Source organism: Gossypium hirsutum, chromosome D02 (assembly GCF_007990345.1).
Source record: "Gossypium hirsutum isolate 1008001.06 chromosome D02, Gossypium_hirsutum_v2.1, whole genome shotgun sequence".
NCBI classification, from domain to species: domain Eukaryota; kingdom Viridiplantae; phylum Streptophyta; class Magnoliopsida; order Malvales; family Malvaceae; genus Gossypium; species Gossypium hirsutum.
In genome coordinates, this window is record NC_053438.1 from 7,714,857 (window position 1) to 7,740,744 (window position 25,888).

The following is a 25,888-nucleotide window of genomic DNA, read 5'->3' on the forward strand; positions in this document are numbered from 1 at the left end:
GAAAAGAATAATAAAACAAAAGATATAGAAAACCAAAACGAGGAAGAAAGTAAACCACTTAAATTACAACTTGTGGATGGCTTGCCAATTGTCTGGCAGAGAGTCATATGTGAACTGAAGCAGCACAGAACATGTTCATGCATATAATGTTTCAAAGCTGCAATAGTTTTCAACTTAGAACAAAATTGCCGACTTTGATTGGGATTCAATCAAGCTAAACTTGTTTTTGTTACAATGAAAGAAAGGTGCCTGATCCAGAACTGTGTATTGTTTATTTATGGGAAGGTGTCTGATTCAAACTAATGCTGTTTCCATTTCTGCTTTTCTGAGCAGAGCCATAATCCTTTTCCTGGTGTGATTTACCATTGCAAATGCCTGTTTGCTTTTCAAAGTTTTGCTCGTTAGGACAGCGGTTTTATTGTTGAATTAATTTGCTTAAGCATGCTTCTTTGAATATTAAATTTTCTTTTCTGATGCAACTATGAAAACTAAATCTTTGATGGGATTGTGCCTTGGTTCTTGAATCAACTCCAAGTGGCCCAGAATTAGGGTATTCAGGAAGGCTTCACTCTTTATTCCGGCACCAGTACCCGGATCCTTTGTAGCTGGTTTTGCATAACATCCCACATCAGGGAGCGTACGTAAGAAGAGGCGAGAAGCAGGCTTTAAATAGCGCGAAGCTTGCGGGGCAACAGCATACCTTTCTCGGCCTTTTGGCTAAGATCAAGTGTAGTATCTGTTCTTATCAGTTTAATATCTGATACGTGGTCCATTGGATCACATGATATTAAATTTGTTTTTTGAGTGGGGGAGTCCAACGCAGTAGCTTGCTACTGGGGCTCTCGAGCGTCGCCCAGGTTTTGCACTATTGCTTGGGCCTGGCGCACCACACCCAATTTCAGTAAAAAAATTAATAACATGGTATGACCTAGCACTGAATTTAAAACGTTGTTCTACTCTTTCACTAGCCTCGAGTGCATTGGTTTTAGAAAGTGAATTTCAAGTATAATCAATAAAATTTTAACTGTAGATGTAAAAATGTGTAGTAGAATTAATATGGTACGAAAAGTCTGCCCTGTTTTCGTTTATCTAGTTTTTCAGCTGAACAGAGGTTGATATCCCGCTCCCTTCCACAGATAGTTCAGGTGACTAGGAAACCTCCAGCTGCCTGCTCTTTCGAAGTTAATACGGATGGATCCTCCAGTAATCCGGGGAAAGGTGGTGTGCGTGCAATTATACAAGATAAGAAAGGGGAGTGGGTGAGAGGTTCATATAGGCATGCTGAATTATGGGTGCTTAGAGATGGACTCTCCTTATTTCATCAGTTGAATATTTCACACTTGGAGATTGAAATTTGATGCTGAAATTGTTGTTAAAATCATTATGTTAAAATCATTAAAAATGTTGATTCTAATATGATCTTCTCTGTACTTGTAAATGACTATATGTCACTCATGTCCAAATTCGGGATGGCTGCAATCATATCTGATAGGGATGAAAAACAGTGAGCAGATATGACAGCTCAGCTAGGGGGCAGCTTTCCACAATGAATTTCTAGGACTTTTTGTATTAGGGACTTTTTGTTCATTTGTATGGAAGCTTGTAATTGTATTTAGGGACCCTTTAAATGGGTGGTGTATTTATCTATAGTTAGTGTAAAAACAACGACGATTAGATTATATTGTAAAGTGAGACATAAAGAAAGCTAAATGCACTGAAAGTAGATATCTACTCAAAGGGACCCTTTGTCTCTATTGAAGACTGATGCTTATGGACAAGATATGAATCTTTTACTTATTTTGATTTATGAAATGTTATATGTTATATTAAAAAAAATTGTATCTTTAGCAATTGTGTGGTATTAACAAGTTTTATCATTTATGAGAAATTAGCTTTTGTTCAGGTATGATGTTATACAATTATAAGTGAACTTTAAGGAACCGAATTAAACAAGGAAGAATGTAAACTTAAAAAAATTAAATTAATATTACTAAAGAATTACTAATATATATAAAACAAAAGATTTAAGAAGCCGAAACATGAAAGAAAGTAAACTTTAGGAGTACAAATATTTAATACCTATACATGAATATATAAATGTTAAATTGTAAAATTAAATTAATTAAGTTACTAAATTGTTTTGTTTTATATTTTGAATTTAAAATAATTTTTTTTATTTTTATACTTATTTAAAATTTTAACTTGAATTCATATATCTGACTAATATTGTTATTTAATTTAAATTTTTGAATAATAACACTTGAATTTAATATGTAAATTCGATTTTTGAAGCAATTATGTAAATTTGAATTAAAAAAGTTGTTTAAAAAAATGCAAATATTTGATATGTTGTCATCAATACATAGTCTATTAGAATTGTTTTCCCTTCCTTTTTTTTTCCAAATTCCAACAATGTTGCTATTAAGATTCACTAATTTGTTCTTTTATGGTAAAGCTTGATTGTTGTTCTTTTTTTTCTGAAGAAAGAAACAACTGACAGTCTATAGATTACCAGCAAAGTTTCAGGTAAGATCTGTTGATGATTGCATAATGAAAATGGCAGTGTATAAAGAAACCACCACAATTTTCAGGCCTAAATCCAATCACCTAATATTTGAAATGATCTGACTCTGAATTGATTCTCGATAATATTCATGATGTGGAATTGAAGTGTGTTATAATAATTGTTATCACCGGCCCAAGACCCGAATGGTTTGGGTTGGATGGGCCGGTTTCCATTGAGCTCGTACATTGATCTCGCAAACTGAGCTCACAGGATGGATACCTATGTTCTCCTCCAAGGTCATGCATGAAACTACATAAACATGTGTTAAGCCTAGAGTAAGCTAAGTGCTGATGTGCATGAAACCTATCTAATATGTCATATCAATGAACAATATCTATATCATATAAATAGACAATCACCACCATTTAAGAGTTAGAGAGAAAAATACTCAACAATGTGTCACAATTAATTTCAACAATCTTCCAACTAAACTTGAGTTTATAAGTTCAATATATAAATCTTGAAAAATTCAGTAAATAAATTGGATGCTTTATTGCAGGCTTCATGCATTTCAGTTCAAGCTTCCTGGTCAACCTATGAGCTCTTATTAGCAATCTGAATTTCATATGAACCCCCAACTTCAAAACTAAAAACTAATAGAAGAGAAAAAAAGGCAATTGCTTGATATTCATTGAAGTGGATGATGCTATCTTAGTAAGCATCAGAATTTGCCAGGAGATGGACTTCAATGGCCTTGAATATTCTCAATGCCTTTTCTTTACCTGCTTTGATTCCCTCTTCCTTGAGCTCAAATTCACCTACGGTGTAATACTTACAAGTAGTCTTGCTTATGGATCCCCCATCTGGAGAGTCCTCTAACTTCGTCATAAGTGATTTTTTCAAGCTTGTTCATCAATGCATCACCTTCGATAACACTGTAAATATACACAAAATTTTCTTTGTCTAGTGCTTCAACCTTCTGCTTCATGTAATTGAATTGGCTTTCTGCATGAAGAAAACACGTAACTTTCACTTTTTCCCTTCAGATTTAATATAGACATGTGTATATGATTCAAAGTATAAAGTTATATAAATGAAGTGACCTTCTCCAAAGGTGACGTTCTTGATGCTACCAGGCTCACCATTGCCTTCAATGTACTCAACGCTCTTAAAAGCCTGAGGAACAATCTTCGGTATAAGGTTGAGCCTTGAACATCTTTGCCGGTGGGATTGCTGTAATAACCTCAGATTCATATGTGAAAATAGCCATGATTTTCTTGTGATTTTAAGAAATGATGAAAGAGGTATTTGAGCTGTGGAGATGTAAACCAGTGGATGTAGTATTTATAGACTGTGGGAACAATGAAGAATAGCCTCTTTCAAATCCTAGCCAGGTGATTCGTTTCTTCATATTTTATTGGATTGTTAATTTATTAGTTGAAAATTCGTAATACAATCTAGAAATCACCGCTTACAATATTGATTCTGGTTTGCGTACTGACATTAGATGTTCTTCGATATGAAACAGATAAAAGCTTACTACAAATAAAAAAAAACATGGATCATGAAAGCAGTCTATCACAAGAAAGATTAAAAGGAAAGAACTCTAATATTTTAAACACATCAATTAGACACTCAATTCAAGTGCTTGGACCATTAGTAATGTGGCGTATTGTAATATATATTTTTTAAAGTGAGAAATATATAATTCTCTATACAGCGAAGTCAGAAAATTTTTCGGGTAAAAATTAAATTATAATTTTTATAACATTAAAAAAGTAATTTCTTCATTCTAATAGCTAATATCTTTATAATTTTTCAAGGATTAAATCAATTTTGTATCATTTTTAGGAGAGCCAAAGTGAAATCTTTCCGGTCCCCCTCTCATGGAGGCTATCCTTCATATTTATGATGTACGGTTCTTTGATGTGACATGTTAGGGGTAACTAGATGTCATGCATAATGACACGTTACCCCCCTTAGACTCAACATGTATCCTTAGAATTATCTCTGCTAAGATCTTGCGAGCTAGGGAGGAGGCGAGCTAGCAGAGTGATGAGCTAGCAGAGAGCCACAAGGTGGTGTCGTCCTTTCCTGATCGGGTCAAATTCTGGAACACTTAGGCGGATCGAATTTCGTGTTTTTGAAGTATTCTATAACTAAAGTATACTAATAGCGGTCTCGAATAAACTCATTGAAAGCATTCCACATGACATATTAAAATTTTTTTACGACTAAAGTATCTTTCATGTTTAAGTTGTCTATAAAAATAGAAAAAGCCACTACACCAAAATAAGTTTTTAACGGCGTTTTTTTATGCCTTTAGCGGCGCCGCTAAAAGTAGTTGCGTCGTTTTTAAAAGCGCCGCAAAAAATGCCACTATTGCAATCGCCGCAAATGTTTGCGGCGTTTATTTCTATAAACGCCGCTATAGATCATGATCTTTAGCGGCGCTTTTTTCACAAACGCCGCTATAGATCAGGACCTTTAGCGGCGATTTTTCCACAAACGCCGCTATAAATCAATATCTTTAGCGGCGCTTTTCACACAAACGCCGTTATAGATCAATACCTTTAGCGGCGCTTTCTCCACAAACGCCGCTATAGATCGGCGCTTTTCACACAAACGCCGCTAAAAACATATCTTTAAAAAATATTTTTTTAAATAATATTTATTTCTATGATAAATATTATATTATGTTTTAAGGATAAATAAAAAATATTATTTAAATGAAATTTTCTACGAAAATTTTAACTTTAAAACTAAATATTAATGAATTTAAATTTAGAATTTAAAATAATAAATTAATAACACAATTAAAATCTAAAAGTTAGAACTCTTAAGTAAAAATAAAAATTTAGAATCAAAACTAAAATAAATAATACATATGCAAGATAATAAAACATACAATGCATTTTCTTAATCAAGTAAATCTTGGTAATAAAAGATATAATACATTTACTTAATCAAGAAAATCTTGTACATCATTGAAGTCACACCATCAAATCTGTACCCATCAAACTTATACTCCTCCAGCCACCATCTTGCATTTGAAAGAAGATACCTCAGTACCTAAAGCAACAATTAAGAAATAATATTTACAACTGGAAGGGAGGAAGCCAAAATCTTTAAACAAGCTATTCATTAAGAAATAGCTTAGTGTGACAATAACACCTAATGCTATAGAGAGAAAGCAGAACGAAAGGTAGAGAGATTGTACAAATGTGCCAATGGCATTAGGGAAGCATTTCCAATTCAAAACTGGTTAGATACTGCAAATTATGGAATTTAGAGACAAGAAGGTTGTATATTTCCCAGGCAGCTAGCTTACGCTTGATCTACATTAACCGTTTGCGCAGATTATTACATGGAAATATAAACATTTATAGACCCCCTTTTTTTTTCTTTTCGGGCAAAGATGCATATAGTACACAGAAATGTATCTTATTGCATTCAAGATGCTGTAAAGAAAAACATAAAAAAACAAGCCAAAACATATGCCTAAACACAATCCTATGTCTAACTCCAAATAATAAGTGAAAACAGAAAAATAAAGCCAGCAAATGGATTCGTAAACATAAGCACTAGAAAAAGTAGAAACACATACCACATAAATCGTTTACTTTCTTTGCCATCTCCTTGATCTCCTTTTCAACTTTTTTATGCTGGTTGAATAAGGTCCTAATCCCTGCCAGGAAAAAAAAAAGAGGAGTTTCTATTATAGCTGCCCAAAAATCAATATAGATAAAAACTAAAAAATAAAAAAAAGGAAAGATCAAAAATGATGCAAGGCTCAAATGGTGAATGACAAATAGGTTTGCTTTTTTAACTAATGTAAATCCTTGCCGTCGATTTCAAAGATGATAATTGCCAGAACAATCAACTTCACAATGTTGTTTAAGTAAAAATCAAGAAAGCTATCTGATCTAACTAGTCATCCGAGCAGGTAACCTCTCCGCACACTGTTGAAAGAAGAGTAAATAAGGCAACTAGATCTATAGCTCAAAATAACCAGCCTCAATTCCATTCAGAGCCATGCTATCCTAATGATCAGTCTTAAGATACAAACATTAAACACAACGCAGCAGTCATCACTTGCAAAGAACAGAATAGAGGCGAACATTTGAGAACAAACAAATTTTGCAATGTTTCGTATCTTTTTCAATCCATCATCAAGAAAACTCGAAGAAATTGCAGGAGAACTAACTAGCAGCTAAAACAAAGCTTCAAGGTTAATTCTTGAAAATGTCACCGAAGCTAAAACCTAAACTTTAGAAATATTCTCTGCTTATTAAGAAATGCCATCACCACCAAAACTAGTATAAAGAAAGATCTAGTGTGATTATCACAAACTTAAATATCAACTACTCATAGTTAGGAAATTAAAATGCACAACAATCACCTTATACATATCATAAATGAATCTTCATCCTGTAAACAGAACAATTCATATAGTGAAGAGAAAGAAACAGGATGCTCAACTTTGACGAATAGAAGACTGCACATGTAAAGAAAACTTCTCCTGTAAAATGTATTTTATTAAAAAACTACTGCTTTACTTTCAGTCCTAATGCCTAGGAGGAAGATTTATTCTAACAAGTCTAGAAAGAAATAGAATATAAAATAAGATCCCACATATTATAGCATTGAATGAAGATTTTATAGAACTTATTATGATCCTCCTTCACAATTAGAAAAACCATATGCAACTGAACTTGTGGAAGAGTTAACTAACAATTTGCTACATGCCAAGGAAAAGGGAGATGCATACTGGGCTACTCATTCCAACATGTGACTCATAAATTCTAAGTGATTTTGGTCTTTTTGGCCGGGTGTGTTTGAATACATACTTTTCCTGTCACAAGAGCAACATCATTAGTAACAAAAAGATAAAAGACACATATAGCAGACTGAACTAAGTTGATCTTGCCGTGCAGCAATTAAACTGGAAGAGAAAGAATGTAATTTAGAAACTGACTTATATATGAAAGTGAACCAACTGAAATTGTTTTCTTAAAAACACTCCATTAACATTAAAACAAAACACAGAATTTATGCTTATTTTTATTAACTATTTACTATGTAAAACACTCCATTAACATTAAAATCACTATTTTTTTTCTTTTGAGAACCAAAATTCAAATACTTAAATTGCTTTTTGGTTAAATTATTTGGTTAAATTACCTGCGAGGTCTCCGTATTACTAATACAACCAAAGCAAATCCACTTAGAAAATGGTTCATCTAATCCCGTTAATGCAATTATAAACTGGTTTCACATATATGCGCCTAAAAGAACTACTATTTAAGCAAATATAATTAAGAAAATACCGCCAGAATCCCCATTCAGAACAGTTATCTGCCGTGCTGATGCCAGTTGCCTGCTCTCCGTTGACAAACGACGCACCTACAAATTGATAGAAAAAGATCAATATTACAACCAAAAGATTTAAACTTTAAGCTCTATTTCCTCATATACCTGAGCTAGAAGTGCATCTGAATCATCAGCTTGCTCCCCCGATTTTTCGAGTCCCTTCACCAGTGACTGCCAAATCAGGAAAAAAGGAGTTAAAAGCTAAAATTAATAGACGAAAAAGAATGAAAAGTAGAAACCTAGTCAATCAACACAAAATCGAAAGGAAAAATATTTGAATCATACGGCAGGGAGAAACTAGCAAATCAAAACAAACAAAACGATCAAAACTAACCTGCAATTCGCCTAATATGTCCGATAATTTACCGTTTTTCAGGAGGACAGTACCCGTATAACCTGAAAACGAAATTAACAAGTTGAAGTCAAAATTAAAACAGTAAGAAAAATAAAAAAGAAGAATTGAAGTAAGAAATTCAGTTGGAACGGTACCGGCGCCGGCTAAGATCAAGATCTTCGACAAACCTACTCCGGTTTGCATAGCCATGACAGTGTTTTCGAAAAAATTAATCATATAAAAAACAGAATATGTTGCATTAGTAAGGAACAAGAAAAAGACGTTTCGGAGGGGGGAAAGTTGGGGATTTCGGAGGGGGAATTTTTATAGGATGGCGCTAATTTTTTTAAAGTGAAATGTTTTTTGTGTCGTCTTTTACAAAACGCCGCTATTTCACTTTAAACAAAATGACGTTTTGTTATGCTTAAAATTTTTATTTTATTTTTTTAATAAATTTATTTATTTTTGTGGCGCTTTATAAAAAACGCCGCTATTGCTCACTTTTAGCGGCGTTTTTTAAAAAAGCGGCACCGTTTTACTATGCTAAATTTTTTTTATTTTAATTTTTTTATAAATTGATTTACTTTTTGCGGCGCTTTTATAAAAACGTCGCCATTGCTTACCTTTAGCGAAAAACGCCGCAAAATTTTTTTCATTTTGAACAAAATGACGCCGTTTTGCTATTCTAAAATTTTTTTTATTTTATTTTTTATAAATTGATTTATTTTTGCGGCGTTTTTTTTAAAACGCCGCTATTTCACTTTAAACAAAATGGTGCCATTTTGTTATGCTTAAAATTTTTGATTTTATTTTTTTAATAAATTGATTTTTTTGCGGCGTTTTCCAAAAAAACGCCGCAAAATTTTTTTCATTTGGAATAAAATGACGCCGTTTTGCTATGCTAAAAATTTTTTATTTTAATTTTTTATAAATTGATTTATTTTTTGCTTAAAAGCGCCGCTATTGCTTACCTTTAGCAGCGTAATTTTTTTTCATTTTGAACAAAATGACGCTAGTTTTTATTTTATTTTTTATATATTTATTTATTTATTGAGGCGTTTTTATTAAAAACGCCGCTATTTCATTTTGAACAAAATGACGCCGTTTTGCTATTTTGGTTTTTATTAATTGATTTATTTTGAACAAAATAGTTTTTATAAAAAAAAACAAGTACTCTCAAAATAAATATTTTAATAAGAAAACAAATGATAAAATGGTTGTAATTAATTATTAAGTTAGAATTATCTAAATTAAATAATTTCCTATATATTCATATCATTTTTATTTCATTTTTATTTTTGTATTTTTTTCTTATAATTTGGTCCTCTCCAAAATAAATAATTATGCATAAATATCCATATCAATCTATTACTTTTTTAACTTATTTATTAATTCTATTTAAACTAATATTTAAATATATCAAATGATTTAGATTAAATTTTTTAAATATAAAAGTATTAATTAATTGTATAAAATTTTATCATTTAACAAATCTCAAGTAAACCTTAACCTTAAACCCTCTAAATTAACCATTCAATACATATAAAGCCTATCTATTATATATCTCTTAAATAATTTAAACAATACTCATAATTTCAATATATTTGATTTATTATTATCTATTTTACAATTATATAAGAACATATTTAAAATATAAATTAAAAAAATAATTAATCTAAACTCAAAACCTTAACTCGACCCCTGAATCCCTAAACCTTAAATCCCTAACTCTTAACCCCTAACATCTAACCCCTAACCCCTAAACATTAAATCCCAACCCTTAAACCATAATCCCTAATTCATAATCCCTAAATCCATACTCCCTAAATCTTAAAATATTAGTTATTAAAATGCCCTTAAATCTTAAATTAATCATATACCCTAAACTAAAAACCCTAAACAAATTTATTATTATCTCTTTTACAATTATATAAGAACATATTTAAAATATAAATTAAAAAATAATTAATCTAAACCCAAAACCCTAACTCGAACCCTGGATCCCTAACTTTTAACCCCTAGCACGTCTAACCCCTAAACCCCTAAACCTTAAATACCAACCCCTAATCCATAATCCCTAAACCCATACTCCATAAACCTTAAAATATAAACTCTTAAACCGGCCTTAAATCTTAAATAAATCATATACCCTAAACCAAAAACCCTAAACAAATTTATTATTATCTCTCTTACAATTATTTTAAATAATAGCATTTTAATTTTTCCCTGTGTTTTATTTCAAATTATTTCTACGTGTCATTACTTTTTTCTGAAGATTTTAAATATTCAATTAGAAATAAATTGAATTTTATTTAATATGAATAAACCAATTAAGATAAAATATTTTTAGCGGCACTTTCCGAAAAACGCCGCTAAAGACCTGCGCATTAGCGGCGCCTTCATAAAAATGCCGCTAAATCCCCGAAAGCTCATAAAACGGCGTCGTTGGACTGAGGTGATTTTGCGGCGCTTTCCCAAAAATGTCGCTAAAGCCCTGAGCATTAGCGGCGCTTTCATAAAAACGCCGCTAAATCCCCAAAAGCTCATAAAACGGTGTCATTGGACTGAGGTGATTTTGCGGTGCTTTCCCAAAAACGCCGCTAAAGCCCTAAGCATTAGCGGCGCTTTCATAAAAACGCCGCTAAATCCCCGAAAGCTCAGAAAACGGCGTCGTTGGACTGAGGTGATTTTGCGGCACTTTCCCAAAAATGCCGCTAAAGCTCTGAACATTAGCGGCGCTTTCTTAAAAACGCCGCTAAATCCTCGAAAGCTCAGGAAACGACGTCGTTGGGCTTAGGTTTTTTTGCGGCGCTTCCCCAAAAACACCGCTAAAGGCCTGAGCATTAGCGGCGCTTTCCTAAAAACGCCGCTAAATCCCCGAAAGCTCAAAAATGACGTCGTTGGGCTTAGGTTTTTTTGCGGCGCTTCCTCCAAAACGCCGCTAAAGCCCTGAGCATTAGCGGTGCTTTCTTAAAAACGCCGCTAAATCAACAAAAGCTCACAAAACGGCGTCGTTGGGCTTAGTTTTTTTGCGGCGCTTTCTCAAAAACGCCGCTAATGCTTATTTTCAGCGGCGATTTCCGTAAAGCGCCACTAATGATCGATCTTTAGCTGCGTTTTTTATCCAAACGCCGCTAAAAGTCTGTTTTGGTGTAGTGAGCCTTGTTAGAGTATAAATTTATACGTTACAATAAGCTACACACATATACATTTTTAAAAATTTTACAAACAAAAATAGATTATTGCATCAAGTATAAATCTTATAATTATAATAATTTACTAATGGTACACTATTCTGAAGTTAAGATTTTCCTGTAAATCGTTTAACCCTTGTGAATCTGTGTCATATACATATACGGATATGGGTTTTAAAATATGATTCGTTAAAGTATTTGAGGTTGTTGAAATGTGTTAGGGAAGTGTTCATTTCCTTAACTATTGCAACAAAATAATTTGTCATATTCAGAAGACTGATAATTTATTGAATTGTATATATGGGCTGAGTTGATATTATAGAATGAAGATCAAATCACTTGCAGAATCTTATTTAGAATATTAGGTCAAATCATGCGAATCAAATCCCTTTAATAGAGGAATTAAAATTAGATTGAATTGAAACGTTGAAGACCTATATTGTCAATAGCCTATTTTATGTTGTTTGTTAATATTATATTGTATATAACTATTTCAAATGTTGTTTATTGTGGATTGTGATAGATCTTTATTATGTTAGTATGTCTTGAAAAAAATTATATAATTGAGAGACTTGTATAGACTAATGTATTGATTATTGAGAGCACTTATCTATTCAAATGAGGAGCATTATTCGTGTGAGTGCATTTATAGTTGTAAATAGGAGTGAGCAAAACTCGATTCGATTAAAAAAATAAAAAAAATTTGAATTGTGAGTTAATCGAATCGAGTTATTCGAGTTTCAAGTTCGAATCAAGTTGAATTTTACAATTCGAGTAATTGAATAACAGATTGGTGTAAATACTCTTTTGGTCCCTGTCAATTTTGAAAATGAGCAAATTGATCTCTCTCAATAAAAATTACAAAATAATCAAAATAATTTTCAAAATTCAAAATTTTATATTTTAAAAAAATTATAATCATTAAAAAAAATTCTAAATCATATATAAAAAAAGTTAAAATTTTAAAAATTTTCTAAAATAATAATTTTGGGAACCTAAATAAGTTAATTAACGATTCAAGTTTATCATATTAAAGTATCTTTATTATTATTATTTTGTTTTGAAAAGTTTTTAAATATATATGGTTTCAAATTTCATGCTGTAACATAGAATTAGTTATATTGTAACAAGATTTTAATTTAACACGTTAAATTTTTTAATTTAACTCGATTCGAATTTCATTTCACTCGGCTTGATTCGAAAAAAATTTTAAATCAAGTTAGGATGATAAAGTAGGACTCGTCAACTCAATTAACTTGAAATTTTTCAATCAATTCGATTCAATTCGATTGGATTCAATTTGATCGAAGGCTCACCCCTAATTATAAAACCTTTGTGTTGTAATTCTCAAGGGGAGAATTTAATGGTGAGAGGTCTAGTCTTCGAAGTACAAGAGTGAGAATTCTTCACTAGGGTGTGTTAAAAATAGATTCTTTTTTTTTTAGATTCACTGGTTGTATTTAGTTGAAAATAGTATATTCTTCTCATAGAACTAGGCTCTGCAAATATAGAGATTGGTTAAAATTAGTAGATTGGTTGAAACCAATCACTGGTTGTATTTGGCAATGTCGATGTCCACAAACATCAACCCTTGCTGTAGATATAAAGATGAACGACTCATGACTACGTTTACTTTTCATCTATCATGTAATGTTAATGAGAGAATATCATTTACCCATTTCTTGGGTTATGAATTTCACTATTGTGAATGATGTTATATACTGCAGAAGTCGTATATCCAACACATCAGCTTTCAGTTCCTTATCTATTTAAACTCAGGCTTTTACTTACATCAAAGAATACGAATCACACATACATAGTTCATCATCAACTTAGAATTAATGTATGTCACACTATGAACGTCACAAGTGAATAAATTCATAAACGGATATAGGATCTATTCTACATGGGTCTTGTCCAATGTACTATCAATCTAGTCAGCCACATCTATGTCTTTTTCTTCTGGGAGTCACCCACTTCGATGATCAAGACAAAATATCTCTCCAGTTGAACTTGACAGACGACATATTAGTCTTTCAATCGGGTTGCTTAGTTTCGGTTAAACTAAGGACATGTTTAGGTTCATCTACTAGTTCAAGTTGTCTTTCATATTACGATCCTACCACATAATACCGCTTAATAATAGTTAAACATTAGATAACCAGTGAGCCAATATTTGCTTCCATTTTTTCTTTGAGTGTAAAAACAATTGAGGACAAAATAAAAAGGGTATAATGTAATTAATAGATATTATTAAACTAATTTGTTTGAAAAATACAAGTATACAAAATGAATATACCATACTTAGGGAACCAAATCCAATAGGATTCTCCAAAGCGATCTAAGATATCCGCGATTAGTAAAATAGAGAAAGCAAAGCTTGATGAGGAAGAGGTGTTGAAGCTTGGATCAATGATACTAAGTTTTGCGAAAGCGAAGAGGAATTGCAAGAAGAAAGGCTTGATATTTATGGACATCGACATTGCTAGTCGAAGGAGAAGTGCTCTTGTTGATAGGGGAATCTGATTTGTTCATATCGGAGAAAGTTATGGGTAAACTTAGTCTCTCAATTAGCAAATCAACTAAAAAGATCAAGACTGTTAATTCTAAAAAAGTCTCAACTGTGGTAGTAACACAAAGAGTTAAGCTACAGGTTGGCCAATGAAAAGGCAAGAAAGACTTCGAGGTACAGGTTGGCCAATGAAAAAGCAAGAAAGACTTCAAGTTAATTTATTTAAATAATTATGATTTCGTTCTTAGCTTGAATTTCCTTGACAAGATTAATGTTTTGTTGGTTCATTAACAAAATTTAAGTCCAGTCAAGTTGAATTTGTTTTTTTAAGTTAAATTCTAAGAATTAAAATGACAAATTAAAATCTTGTTGACAATATGACTAATTTCAAGCTAGAGCATATAAATTTAAGCCCATATATATATTTGACAACTCTTTTAAAATAAAATAATAGAAAAAAAAGAGAAAAATTTAGTATCATAAACTTGACTTGGTAAGTTACTTGTTTAAGGCTCAAATTTATCATTTGAATTTATTATTATTTAACATTTTATATAATTTTTTAGAATTTTATGTAATTTTTTAATTTAATATTTTACTATGATTTTGTAACACCCTAAAATTTTAGTTTTTGAATTGTTAAAAAAATTATCAAAGTGAATTGACCTGGTTTAGTGGTTAAGGATTGTGAATAGTGTGTGAAAGGTTTTGGGTTAGAACATTTTTTCTTTTAAATTTTGTTAATTTTTGCCTAACCCTTGACTTTGGATATTGGATTTTTATATTATTTTCGCTCAACTAATGATAGAATGAGCCTGCTGGTGTAATGGTAAGACTTCAGCTTACCCTATGGTCTAGTGTTTAAATCCTTGCGCATGTAAACAAAAATAACTTTTTCTTCTCCATGAGTGTGCCACACATGTTGTAGTAGTTGGGTGGAATTTGAATTCTAAGGGAAAATTGATTAACTTAGTGTACCAAATTTAGTGGAGAGGTGGTTAGTTTCATTAATTTTTTTTGAAATTATCCCAAAATTATTCCCTAAATTTCTCCCAAAACGGACGTTTACTTCCTCATTCCCTTTTTTTCTCACATGTTCCAAGCTTCTTCCATTTTCCTCTATCTCTTTTCCTTTTCCTTTTATCGTTCTTTTCCTCTTATTCTTCTAGTTTTTGCCTTTTGCTAGCGTTATTGCTTTTGTGTTGCTATCACTTGGTGCGATCGATTGAGTGATGTTCATTAGAGTTGATTGTAATTAATTAATTATTGGTGTAAGTATTGTTGTTCTTCTATGCTGGGGTTTTAAATTTTCCCTTACACCCAATTGTCGTTTTAGTTTGCTATGAACCTCATTTTTTAATCGTGTGGGTTTCCTAGGTGAAGATCGTGTGGCAATTAACCTTTCGGCAAGCTAAGGGTTCGTGAGGCTGTTGTTTGTTCAAGGGTAAGCATTGAAATGCCAAATTGAGGGTTGTTGTGGTTGTTTTGGGTTGAATGCCCTATTATTTTGGGTAGAATTTTAGGAAACAAGGGTCATATTCTCTTAATTGATTCTCATTTTGTTTGCTAATTCATTAGGTGAATGTCGTTTTTAGTTACTGGAATTCTCGCTATTGGATTTGCATCGAAAACTAACTAGGTGTGTAACGAAAAACTTGAAAAATAGCAAACGACACGAAGTTGAAAAGTGGACTGTCGATGTCACACAGCCATGTGTGAGGCCATGTGAGCCACACTGGTTGGGTTATTTGGGCTGTGTGGGCCGCACGGGCATGTGTTAGGCCATGTGGGCCATACGGGTTAGGCCAATTAGACCGTGTAGGCCACACGGGCTTGTGGGCCCAATTTTCGTAAAATTTAGTTATGGTCGTATTTGAAGTGCGATTGAGATTAGCCACTTCCTAGGCTTCGATATGTGTTATGTATGATATATAGTTATAAAACCTGATATTTTGTCTCTGTTTACATGACTTCTGAAAGCATGATTTTGTAATTTGATGTGTTTAACATGTATAGCATGTATGTATCTAATATCTTATTAGTATGGCATGAGCATTGGGGTGGGATATTGAAAAAGGTGGAGGAAGTGTTGACAGTTTAATAATTTGCCTTATCTGGTGGCTAAGACCACATATCTGTTCTGGTGGCATTGCCACACTTATCTATTTCTGACAACTTGTCTGCACTGTTCTGAAAAATGACATTCGTTCACTTATAGGTGTGTGGGGTTGGATGAATATTTATTACCCTAATTGGTGTGTAGGGTTGGACGGAGATGATGTATAACGGATGGGGGTTGGATCTAATTATGTATATGAATATGCATTTGATTTTGTATCTAAATATGCATTCGGTTTTGTACTTAAACTACAACTGTATATGTATCTGTTAAATTTTATATTTTTTATTTGCTTGTTGGGTTAAGTTTCACACTAGGCTCGTCAACTCACCCTTTTGTTTAATCCTCTCAGGTAATTAGCAAACCTAGGAGCGGACAACGTGTGGGAACTCAGAATAGGATTCTTTCGATAAAATGGTTTAAATGGACTTTATGTTTAATTTGGACTTTTCAGACTTTTGAACTGTAAATTGTTTTAGACTTTACTTTCATTTTAGCGTGCTTTTCCGAATTAAGTAGTATTAAATTTCTATCCGCAAAATGATTTGATGCAAACTAAACCACAATTTTCAAAACCTTATAGCTCAATAAATTCCGCTGCAAAACGTTATAATCAATTTAATGTTTTCTTGTAATAAAATAACAATATTAACAAGAATATTCCCTAAAATTGAAAAATGATTTATCAATGTGAGCATTGTTTTAACCACATGATTTCAAAGTAAATTTTCAAGTTTTCAAGTGAGTTAAAGTAACTCCTTAGGATTCAGCCATAACGTCTAGGTCGAGTTTGGGGTGTTACAGATTTTTATAGAATTTTGAATTTTTTTAATAAATAGCTTGAAATTTTGAGGATTATTTTGAAGTTTTTTTGTAATTTTGTTTATAAGTGACCAATTTGCTCAATTTTGAAATTGATAAGGACCAAGAGGTATTTACACCAATTTTTAATTTCAGTTATTTGAGTTATTTGTGTGGAGTGTGTCTCGCATTTTTCGGTCAAAGTAGAGGCAACGTTGCGACGAGGAATCACAGGACGTCACAACGACGCGACAACGTTCGAAACAGAGGCAAAACAGAAACGACATCGTGACAAGGAGCCTAGGACGTCACGACAACGTGACGAATTCCAAACTTAAAGCAGCTACGTATTAGACTCTTAGCAGGGTTACTTTTTCTAGTTAAACTCTGATTATTTTAAAGATATTTAAATCATATTAGAATTCTAATCTTAGCCTATTTAAAGGGCCATAACAACCTTAAAATTGGGGGACAATAATAAAACATTAGAGAGAAAATCAAGTGAGAGTTTTAGAGAGCTTTAAGGGAATTTTGTGTTTTAACCAAAGAGAACTTTGTATTCAGGGTTAGGTTTGTTTTGAATTTCTCCATCTTGTACTTTTCATTTGTTTGCTCATTAGTGAAGTCTCATTTGCCCATGGTTTTTTATCCTCTTGATTGGATGAGTTTTTCCACGTAAATTTGTGTGCCCAATTTTCTCTATTCCTTCTTTCTCATTGTTTGCACGGGTTGATCCCCAACAATTCGAGTTATTTGAGTTGTAATATTCAACTCGTGTCAATCTTGAGAAGCTAAATCACTTATTCAAGTTGGTTTGAAAAACCAAAAAACCCAATTTGATTAACTCAAATTCTAAAGAGAATTCATTTTTTCAAGTCGAATCGAGTTTTCTCAACCTTCCTTGAATAAAATTACAATTTTCGTAAGCCAAAGTAGGGGTTAGCAAAACTTGATTCAATTAAAAAAAATTGAATTCCAAGTTAATTGAATTGAGTCATTCAGTTTTTTTAGTCAACTCGAATAAGTAATTAGAGTTTCAAGTTCGAGTTGAGTTAAATTTTACAATTCGAATAATTCAAATAGCATATTGGTGCAATACACATTTGATCCTTTTCAATTTTGAAAATGAGCAAATTGGTCTCTCTCAACAATAATTACAAAATAATTCAAAATAAATTTTAAAATTCAAAATATTTATAAAAATTTCAAAATATTACAAAAATTTAAAAAATCTAAAGAACATAAAAAAGAATCTAAAATAATAATTTTTGGGACCTTATAAATTAATGATTCAAGTTTATCATACTAAAGTATCTTTCTTTTCCCTCTTATTTTGCTTTGAATGAGTTTTCAAAAATATATGGTTTTAAATTTATGTGTTGTAGCATGGAATTTGTATATTGTAACAAAATTTTAATTTGACATGTTTAATTTTTTTTAATTTAACTCGAACAATTTCATTCGATTCAACTCGACTCGAATTTCATTTTACTGAACTCGATTTGAAAAAAATTCAAATCAAGTTAGTATGATAAAATGAGACTCGTCAGCTCGAACTTTTTAACTCGGTTTATTCGAACGGTCACCCCTAATTCAAATATTGATATTTTTTGACATAATAACTTATTTAGTCCACTAACTTTATAAAATGAGTCATTTTAGCCTTTCGTTGAGCAGAGTCATAATCCTATTCGTGGTGTGTTTTACAAATTGCAAATGCAGTGGTTTTCTTGTTGAAAGGTGCCTTGGTTGTTGATTCAAATCCTAAGTGGCCCAACACCAGTCTATTCAGGAAGGATTCAGTCTTTATAGGAGCACCAGTAGGCGGCTCTTTTATAGCTGATTTGCAAAAAATCCCACATCAGGAAGAGTACGAAAGAACAGGCGAGAAGCAGGCTTTAAATTGCCCGATGCTTGATGATTGAAAGCATACCTTTCTCGGCCTTTTGGCTAAGATCAAGTGTAGTATCTGTTCTTATCAGTTTAATATCTGATACGTGATCCAAGGGATCACACGATATTAAATTTATTTTTTGAGTGGGAGAGTCCATCACAGTAGCTCGCTACTGGGGTTCTCGAGCGTCGTCCAGGTTTTGCACTACTGCTTTGGTCTGGCGCACCACACCTAATTCCAGTTCTATAAGTTACACTTATATAAATTTATCGTTGAAGATAATTAGTTGTGGCAATGATGTTTACAAGTCAAATAAGTGATGGCCTAATCTAGTTCGTGAGGATGATCTGAATCTAGACACCTTGGATAATGTTCCAATGTAAGACCCTGAATTCATTTGCTTGGAATGTGGCAATTTGTAATTCTTTTTTCTTGTTTTGGTATTTCCATTTGACCTTGCAAGGTATGTCAACAGAACATAATTAACTTGTTAATTCAACCAATCATTGCCTATTTCTAGTACATAATAATAGTGTTACTGTCCTGAACCAGGAAACATTGCTTTCAAGTATATATTTTTGAAACGACTCAAAAGACTCTTATTACAATGGAAATAGAAATGATGAAATCCAGAGAGACAAATCACTTAGTACACAATCAAACACAGTTTTTGGGTAAGACAAAACATGAAACATCATCCAAACCACACCATTAAACGTTGAACGCCATTAAAGTAGAGTTTCAGAAATCAGGATTTTGTTGGTGTTATAAGCAAAGTCAGCTGATACTTGAGCAACAAGGCTCGTAACTTGCAGAAGAAACAATCAAAATTCAAGAACAAATTTAAGCTTCTATGAGCAGAAAAATGAAAGCTGAAAAAAGAGAGTATTGGATGATGAAACTTGAATGAATTTTCATTAAAAATGAACAATGGCATAAGCCAATACAAATACCAGACATGAGCTGGTCAGCATAAACAAAATCAGCACCTAAAACACTACCTAACTCCACTAATTACATTGTAACTTACAAAACCTTACTTGTACTCATAGACAAGCTGATTTTTTTTTTTATCTTTTCAGCACCTAAAACATTAAGTACAACATGCTTAGCTTTCAACTAAGTTACAAAACATTAGTTCAAAAGTAACAAAACAAAACAGTAGCTTGGACTGTAGCAGCTTCACTAGCTCGAGCTGTTTCTAAGAGAACAAGGTAGCATGCTGGCCAACTTCAACACTCTTCCTTGGCTTGTATGTTGCAAACTCCTAAAATCATTCTCAAGTGCTCGAATTTTGATACACTAAGGGGCTTAGTCAAAATGTCAGCAAGTTGATCCTCTGAATTGCAATGAATCAGTTTCACTTCCTGTGCTTGCTCCATTTCTCTGACAACATGAAACTTAATGTTGAAGTGCTTTGGTCTTCCATGGAACACTGGATTCTTTGCAATTGCAACAGCAGATTGGTTGTCACAATAGATCTATGTTGCTTCCCTTTGGTGTACATTGAAACCTGCCATGATTTTTCTTAGCCAAATGACTTGGTTGACAGCACTTGCAGCTGCTACATACTCAGCTTCAGCAGTAGATTGAGCAACTATTGTTTGCTTCTTCAAGCTCCAGCAAAACATAGCTGAACTGAGGGTGAAAACATACCCTGAGGTGCTTTTCATTTCATCCATCGAACCAGCCCAATCACTATCAGTATACCCAACCAATCTCAAGCTTTCAGTTTTGCTATACAGCATTCCATAACTCAGGGTACCCTTGATATACCTGAGCACCCTTTTTGCAGCTTGAAAATGCTTCTCATTGCAACAATGCATAAACCTTGAGAGCAAACTTACAGCAAACATGATATCTGGCCTAGTGGTGGTCAAGTATAGCAAACAACCAACTAGGCTCCTATAGACAGTTTCACTAATCTGCTCAAAATTGCCTTGGCTCGATAGTTGTTCTCCCATGGCAACTGGAGTCCTTATTGCCTTACTGTTTTGCATAGAGAATTTGGTCAAAATTTTGGAGGCAAAAGCTTCCTGACTTAGGAATATTCCCTTCTGTGTTTGTGTAACCTCCATGCTAAGAAAATAAGTCATCATTCCTAGATCAGACATCTCAAACATCTGTTGCATCTTATTTTTGAAGTCAAACAGTATTGCTTGGTCTCCTCGTGTCACCAGCTGGTCATCAACATACAGGGATTCAATGAGCTGAGTTTGCACCCCTTCCTTCTTGACATACAATGTTGGCTCGCTAATGCTCCTTTCAAATCCCAAATGACCAAGTAGCTATTGATCCTGCTATACCAGGCCCTTGGTGCCTGTTTCAAGCCATACAAGGCTTTCTTCAGTCTGTAAATCATGTCTTCCTTACCAGCCACTTCGAAGCCTTGAGGTTGTTCAACATATATTTCTTCTTCAAGAAATCCATTGAGGAAGCCTAACTTCACATCGAGCTGGTGAATTTTCCACTGCATTTGAGCTGCTAAGGTAACTAACAATCTGATGGTGTCAAGTTTGGCCACTAGTGCAAAGGTCTCTAGATAGTCTATGCCATACTTTTGGCTAAACCCCTTCACAACTAGCCTTGGTTTCAACCTGTTCAAACTTCCATCATTATGTTTGGCTCTATAGACCCATTTCACCCTAATGATCTTCTTGTTGGCTGGTATTTCAACTAATTCCCAAGTTTGATTCTTCTCAATCATGCTGATTTCATCAGCCATTGCTTATTTCCAGCCTTGCTGAGCTTCAGCCTCTTCAAAGCAGCTTAGTTCCACTATGGCTACTTGAGCTCCTTCATAAATTTCAGCCAATGGTCTAGTGCCTCTGACTGATTCATCATCAATGCCCATTTCAGGACCATTCTGATCAGATTCAGTCTGATTTGCTACAAGATCTTCAGAAATTGCCTCTGGCTCATTCTTTTCCCAATTCTAGCTTGACATCTCTTCAAATACCACATCTTTGCTCACAATCACTTTGTTTGCCAAAGGATCCAAGATCCTATACCCTTTTTAATTGTGCTTAGCCCACCAGTATGCCAGGTTGAGCCCTCTTTGACGATTTGTCCCTTTTCACAGCTGGGACATGTGCATAGCATATGAACCAAAGATCCTCGGGTGAGCCAATGATGGTTTGAACCCAAACCAGACCTCAAATGGAGTTTTGTGAGCCAAAACCTTGGTTAGGAGTCTGTTTTGGATATACACAGCAGTGTTAACTACCTCAGCCCATATGGTTTTAGGCATATTCTTCTCGAACATCAAGCACCTGGCCATATCCATCAAGCTTCTATTTTTTCTTTCACTAACACCATTCTGTTGAGAAGTATAGGTGTTGGTGAGCTGGTGTTTATGCCTGCTTCATCACAAAAAGCTTGAAACTAAATTGAGGTGTACTTAGTTCCATTATCAGACCTTAGGGTCTTGAGTTTGCATCATGTTTCAGTCTCTGCAGTAGCCTTGAACTTCCAGAACACTGAGGCCACCTCTGATTTATGCTTCAAAAAATAAATCCAACAAAATCTCGAGTGATCATCAATAAACAGAATGAAGTACCTGCTGCCATTCAATGACTAAGTCTTCATAGGGCCACACACATTAGTGTGCACAAGCTGCAGCCTTTCTGAGGCTCTGTAGGCCTTGTTTGAAGGAAATGGCAGCATGGCCTGCTTTCCTAGCTGACATACCTCACAAATCTCCTCATTTTCAACTGAGTTGATGAAGTTCTCAACCAGATCTTCTTTGGTTAGCTGGTTCATCGATCTGTAGTTGGCATGACCAAGCCTTTGATGCCAAAGCTTGGATTCATCTGATGAGGCTATGTAGGCTGAGTTTAAGTCATTTGTCCAGTCAACAACAAAACTTTTATCAGCCATAGTGACTGACATGAGCCTAGATCCATTTGGATCATCGATTTGGCACTCCTTGCCTTTGAACACAATGAAATAGCCTTTCTCCAGTAGCTGAGCTATGCTGAGCAGATTTCTGTCAATCTCAAGCACTAACAACACATTTAAAACAAGCTTGTTACCTGTGGGAGTGCTTATCAGAACATCCCCTTTGCCTTCTACCTTGATGAAGTGGTCATTTCCTACTTTCACCTTTGTTTTGAAGCTTCTATCAATTGACTTGAAGATGGCAGCATCTGGTGTCATATGATTGGTGCAACCACTGTCAATGAGCCAACCCTTTGAAGCCTTTTCTTTAGTGGCTGAGCATGAAACTGAAAAAACTTGCTCTTCATGGTCACTTCCTTCTTCTGCTACTCGAGCTTCAGCCTTTGGCTATTGTGGTTAATACTGCCTTGGTCTGCCTTTGCTCCTGCAAACCTTTTCAACATGACCCATCTTTTTGCAGTATTGGCACTGCACATGTGGTTTAAACCAGCAATTGGCTTCTAGATGACCAGATTTTTAGCAATGCTTGCAGGGTTAATCCCTTCTTCTTGCAGCATTTGACTTAGGCTTGTCTATGCAAGCCTTTTTGCCTTTGTAGGTAGAGGTGCTCGAGGTAGGTTTGGTTTTTGCTTGGAAGGCACGTTCTTGGTGCTCCTCCAATTTACTGGCTCTTCTTTGCTCTTGTGCATAAAGAGCATTGGTTAGCTCTGTCAATGAGATACTGGTCAAGCCCTTTGAGTCTTCGAGGGAAGATATTTTTGCCTCATACCTCTCAGGTAAGGTTGAGGTCACTTTCTCCACAATTCTTGCTTCACTGAACTGCTCTCCAAGAAGCCTTATGCTATTTACCACGGCCATAATCCTATCTAAATACTGCTTGACTGTTTCTTCCTCCTTCATCTTCAAGTTCTTGAAATCCCTTCTCAAATTCAATAGCTATTGCTGCCTTGTTCTCTCAGTTCCTTGGAGCTCCTCTTTTAATTTGTCCCAGGCCTGCTTTGGTGTCTCACATGCCATGATCCTTGTAAAGATCACATCTGACACACAATTTTGAATGCAGGACATGGCCTTGTGCTTCTTGGTCCTTTCATCAGCACGTTGTCTGATCTGAGCCACAGTTGGATTGGCTCTAAGTGGTGCAGGTTCAACATCAGAGTTGACCACCTCCCATAGGTCGAATGCCTGCAGATAGGTCTTCATTTTGACCACCCATATGTGATAGCCCTCTCCATTGAAGACTGGTGGTGTAGCTGGTGAGAAGCTTGATAAAGCCATGGTTTTAAATGTTGATATATAACAGGTCCACTGAGATTATGGCTCTAGATACCAATTGTTGGTGTTATAAGCAAAGCCAGCTGAGACTTGAGCAACAAGGCTCGAGACTTGCAAAAGAAATAATCAAAATTCAAGAACAAATTTAAGCTTCTATGAGCAGAAAAATGAAAGCTGAAAAAATAGAGTATTGGATGATGAAATTTGAATAAATTTTCATTAAAAATGAACAATGGCATAAGCCAATACAAATACCAGACATGAGCTGGTCAGCATAAACAAAATCAGCACCTAAAACACTACCTAACTCCACTAATTACATTGTAACTTACAAAACCTTACTTGCACTCATAAACAAGCTAATTTTTCATCTTTTCATCCCCTAAAACATCAAGTACAACATGTTTAGCTTTCAACTAAGTTACAAAACATTAGTTCAAAAGTAACAAAACAAAACAATAGCTTGGACTGCAGCAACTTCACTGGCTCAAGCTGTTTCTGAAAGAACAAGGCAGCATGCTGGCCAACTTCAACAGATTTGCCAATACAATTTTCAATAGCTTTCAAAACAAGGGCTCGCTTCTTGGATGCTTCCTTGATTTGGAGCATTAGGTCTGGAGAGATCTGAATGTCACCAATGGTGTAAAAGGTGGTAGTTACCTTAATACTTGTTCCTCCATCTGCTACTGCTACAAACTTGGTCTCGTAGTTGATTTTCTCCACCACGTTATTAAAAAAATCGCTTTCGATCACAACGTAAGTGTATAACAAGTTGTCTTTGTCTAATACATCGACTCTGTGTTTCGCATATGTGAATCAATACCCTGCATTTGATATCAACCAAATCAGACTTGCACGTAGGTATATGAAGATAACTAATATAACTACATCTCAATTTGTAGTAGTTTACCCTTTAAGTAATTAAATTACCTTCGGCAAAGGTGATATTCTTGATAGTTCCAGGGCCACCATCTCCTTGAAGGAGCTCCACACTCTTGATTGCTTATGGGGCAACCTTGGGCATTAGGGTGTCCAGATCAACAACAAAGGCCTTAAACGCCTTGGCAGGTGGGAGTGGGGTACCAACCTCTGCTTCTTTTGCAAAAACACCCATTTTTCTCTTCTAATTATACAAACAATTTGATTAAACGCAAATATTTATGAATTGATACTTTATGGGTATGAGGTGTGGGAATATATGAGAAACTAATATGCTATTTATGTACTCACACTCATATTTTCCTTTCTTCATTGGATAAGATTCCATCACAGAAAAATCGTAAAAAATAGTGTCTCGTGGCTTAGAATTAAGCCGTATTTATATTAGTTTGCATGAGCTTCAAGTTAATAGCTACATTTAATAAAGCTTGACAATTGGAAGATGGTAATAATAATTTTTAATAGCCACATTTAATACGGTTTGGCAATTGGAAGATGGTAATAAAAATTGTTTCCACGATAAAAATTGGTGCATCATGGGTCGGGTCGGTTCATATATAGTATCTAGACCAATTTTTCAAGTTTTTTTCCAGTTCGACTTAAAAGTGTGCTTATTTTTTTGTCCAAATTCAACCCAATTTAAGAAAGGTAAACTCGGTTCCAATCCAGCTCTCTCATATTTGATTTTTTAGATTAGTTTTTATTTTAAAATAATTTTAAAAAAAATATAATACACTAAGTGTATTGAAAAAACGCTAAAATAGAAGTTTTCTAACACATTAAAAATATATTAAAAAGTATTTATATTAAAAAACACTACCATAAATATAATAATGTTTTATTATATTAAAAAACACAAATAAATATAATAAATATTTTATTGTATTAAATATAATTTTTAAAATTTTATATTTTGTGTTGGGTTATTTAGTTAGTTTTTTTTAGGTTTGGGTAGGGAGTTTAATTGTTATTTTGTTAGTGATTTAATATAAATATAAATATATATAATTATTATTTAACATTTATAATTAATATAATATTTTT

At 33.7% G+C, this 25,888-nt stretch overlaps 1 protein-coding gene, 2 non-coding genes and 2 pseudogenes across 12 annotated transcripts; 2 read left to right on the top strand and 3 right to left on the bottom strand.

Annotated features, from left to right (window-relative positions):
• Positions 1 to 696: 696 nt before the first annotated feature.
• Positions 697 to 892, top strand: LOC121214989 (U2 spliceosomal RNA). The gene has a single exon (XR_005910724.1). It is a non-coding gene; the product is annotated as a U2 spliceosomal RNA (small nuclear RNA).
• Positions 893 to 3,145: 2,253 nt separating this feature from the next.
• On the bottom strand, positions 3,146 to 3,776 carry LOC107908404 (major strawberry allergen Fra a 1-2-like; annotated as a pseudogene).
• Positions 3,777 to 5,350: 1,574 nt separating this feature from the next.
• On the bottom strand, positions 5,351 to 8,545 carry LOC107908514 (uncharacterized). Of its 10 annotated transcripts, none has more exons than XR_001687070.2 (7): positions 8,369 to 8,545; positions 8,214 to 8,275; positions 7,985 to 8,050; positions 7,278 to 7,361; positions 6,909 to 6,937; positions 6,114 to 6,194; positions 5,351 to 5,578 (listed from the first exon to the last, which is right to left on the bottom strand). XR_001687070.2 is itself a non-coding variant. In XM_016835694.2 (6 exons), the coding sequence occupies exons 1-6, from the start codon at positions 8,448 to 8,450 to the stop codon at positions 5,529 to 5,531; spliced, it is 417 nt and encodes a 138-aa protein (XP_016691183.2). In that variant the 5' UTR covers positions 8,451 to 8,538; the 3' UTR covers positions 5,351 to 5,528. The 10 variants fall into 10 exon arrangements, 6 of the variants coding, with proteins under 6 accessions (XP_016691183.2, XP_040944142.1, XP_040944143.1 ...); XR_005910098.1 differs by lacking the exon at positions 6,909 to 6,937 and adding an exon at positions 7,837 to 7,912 and having other exon boundaries at positions 5,441 to 5,578; positions 7,242 to 7,361; positions 8,369 to 8,537; XR_005910099.1 differs by lacking the exon at positions 5,351 to 5,578 and adding an exon at positions 7,837 to 7,912 and having other exon boundaries at positions 6,131 to 6,194; positions 8,369 to 8,537.
• Positions 8,546 to 18,768: 10,223 nt separating this feature from the next.
• Positions 18,769 to 18,964, top strand: LOC121215000 (U2 spliceosomal RNA). Its single transcript, XR_005910735.1, has one exon. It is a non-coding gene; the product is annotated as a U2 spliceosomal RNA (small nuclear RNA).
• Positions 18,965 to 24,188: 5,224 nt separating this feature from the next.
• LOC107907658 (major allergen Pru ar 1-like) lies at positions 24,189 to 25,149 on the bottom strand (annotated as a pseudogene).
• Between the last annotated feature and the right edge of the window lie 739 nt (positions 25,150 to 25,888).

What these genes read in the sequence shown, in the direction of transcription:
- LOC107908514 (XM_016835694.2), bottom strand. Translation starts at nt 8,450, where the DNA reads ATGATTAATTTTTTCGAAAACACTGTCATGGCTATGCAAACCGGAGTA. An exon ending in CTTGATCTTAGCCGGCGCCG is followed by an intron (nt 8,276 to 8,368) that starts GTACCGTTCCAA and finishes TTTCGTTTTCAG; the next exon opens with GTTATACGGGTACTGTCCTC. An exon ending in GAAAGTAAACGATTTATGTG is followed by an intron (nt 5,579 to 6,113) that starts GTATGTGTTTCT and finishes TTGTTGCTTTAG; the next exon opens with GTACTGAGGTATCTTCTTTC.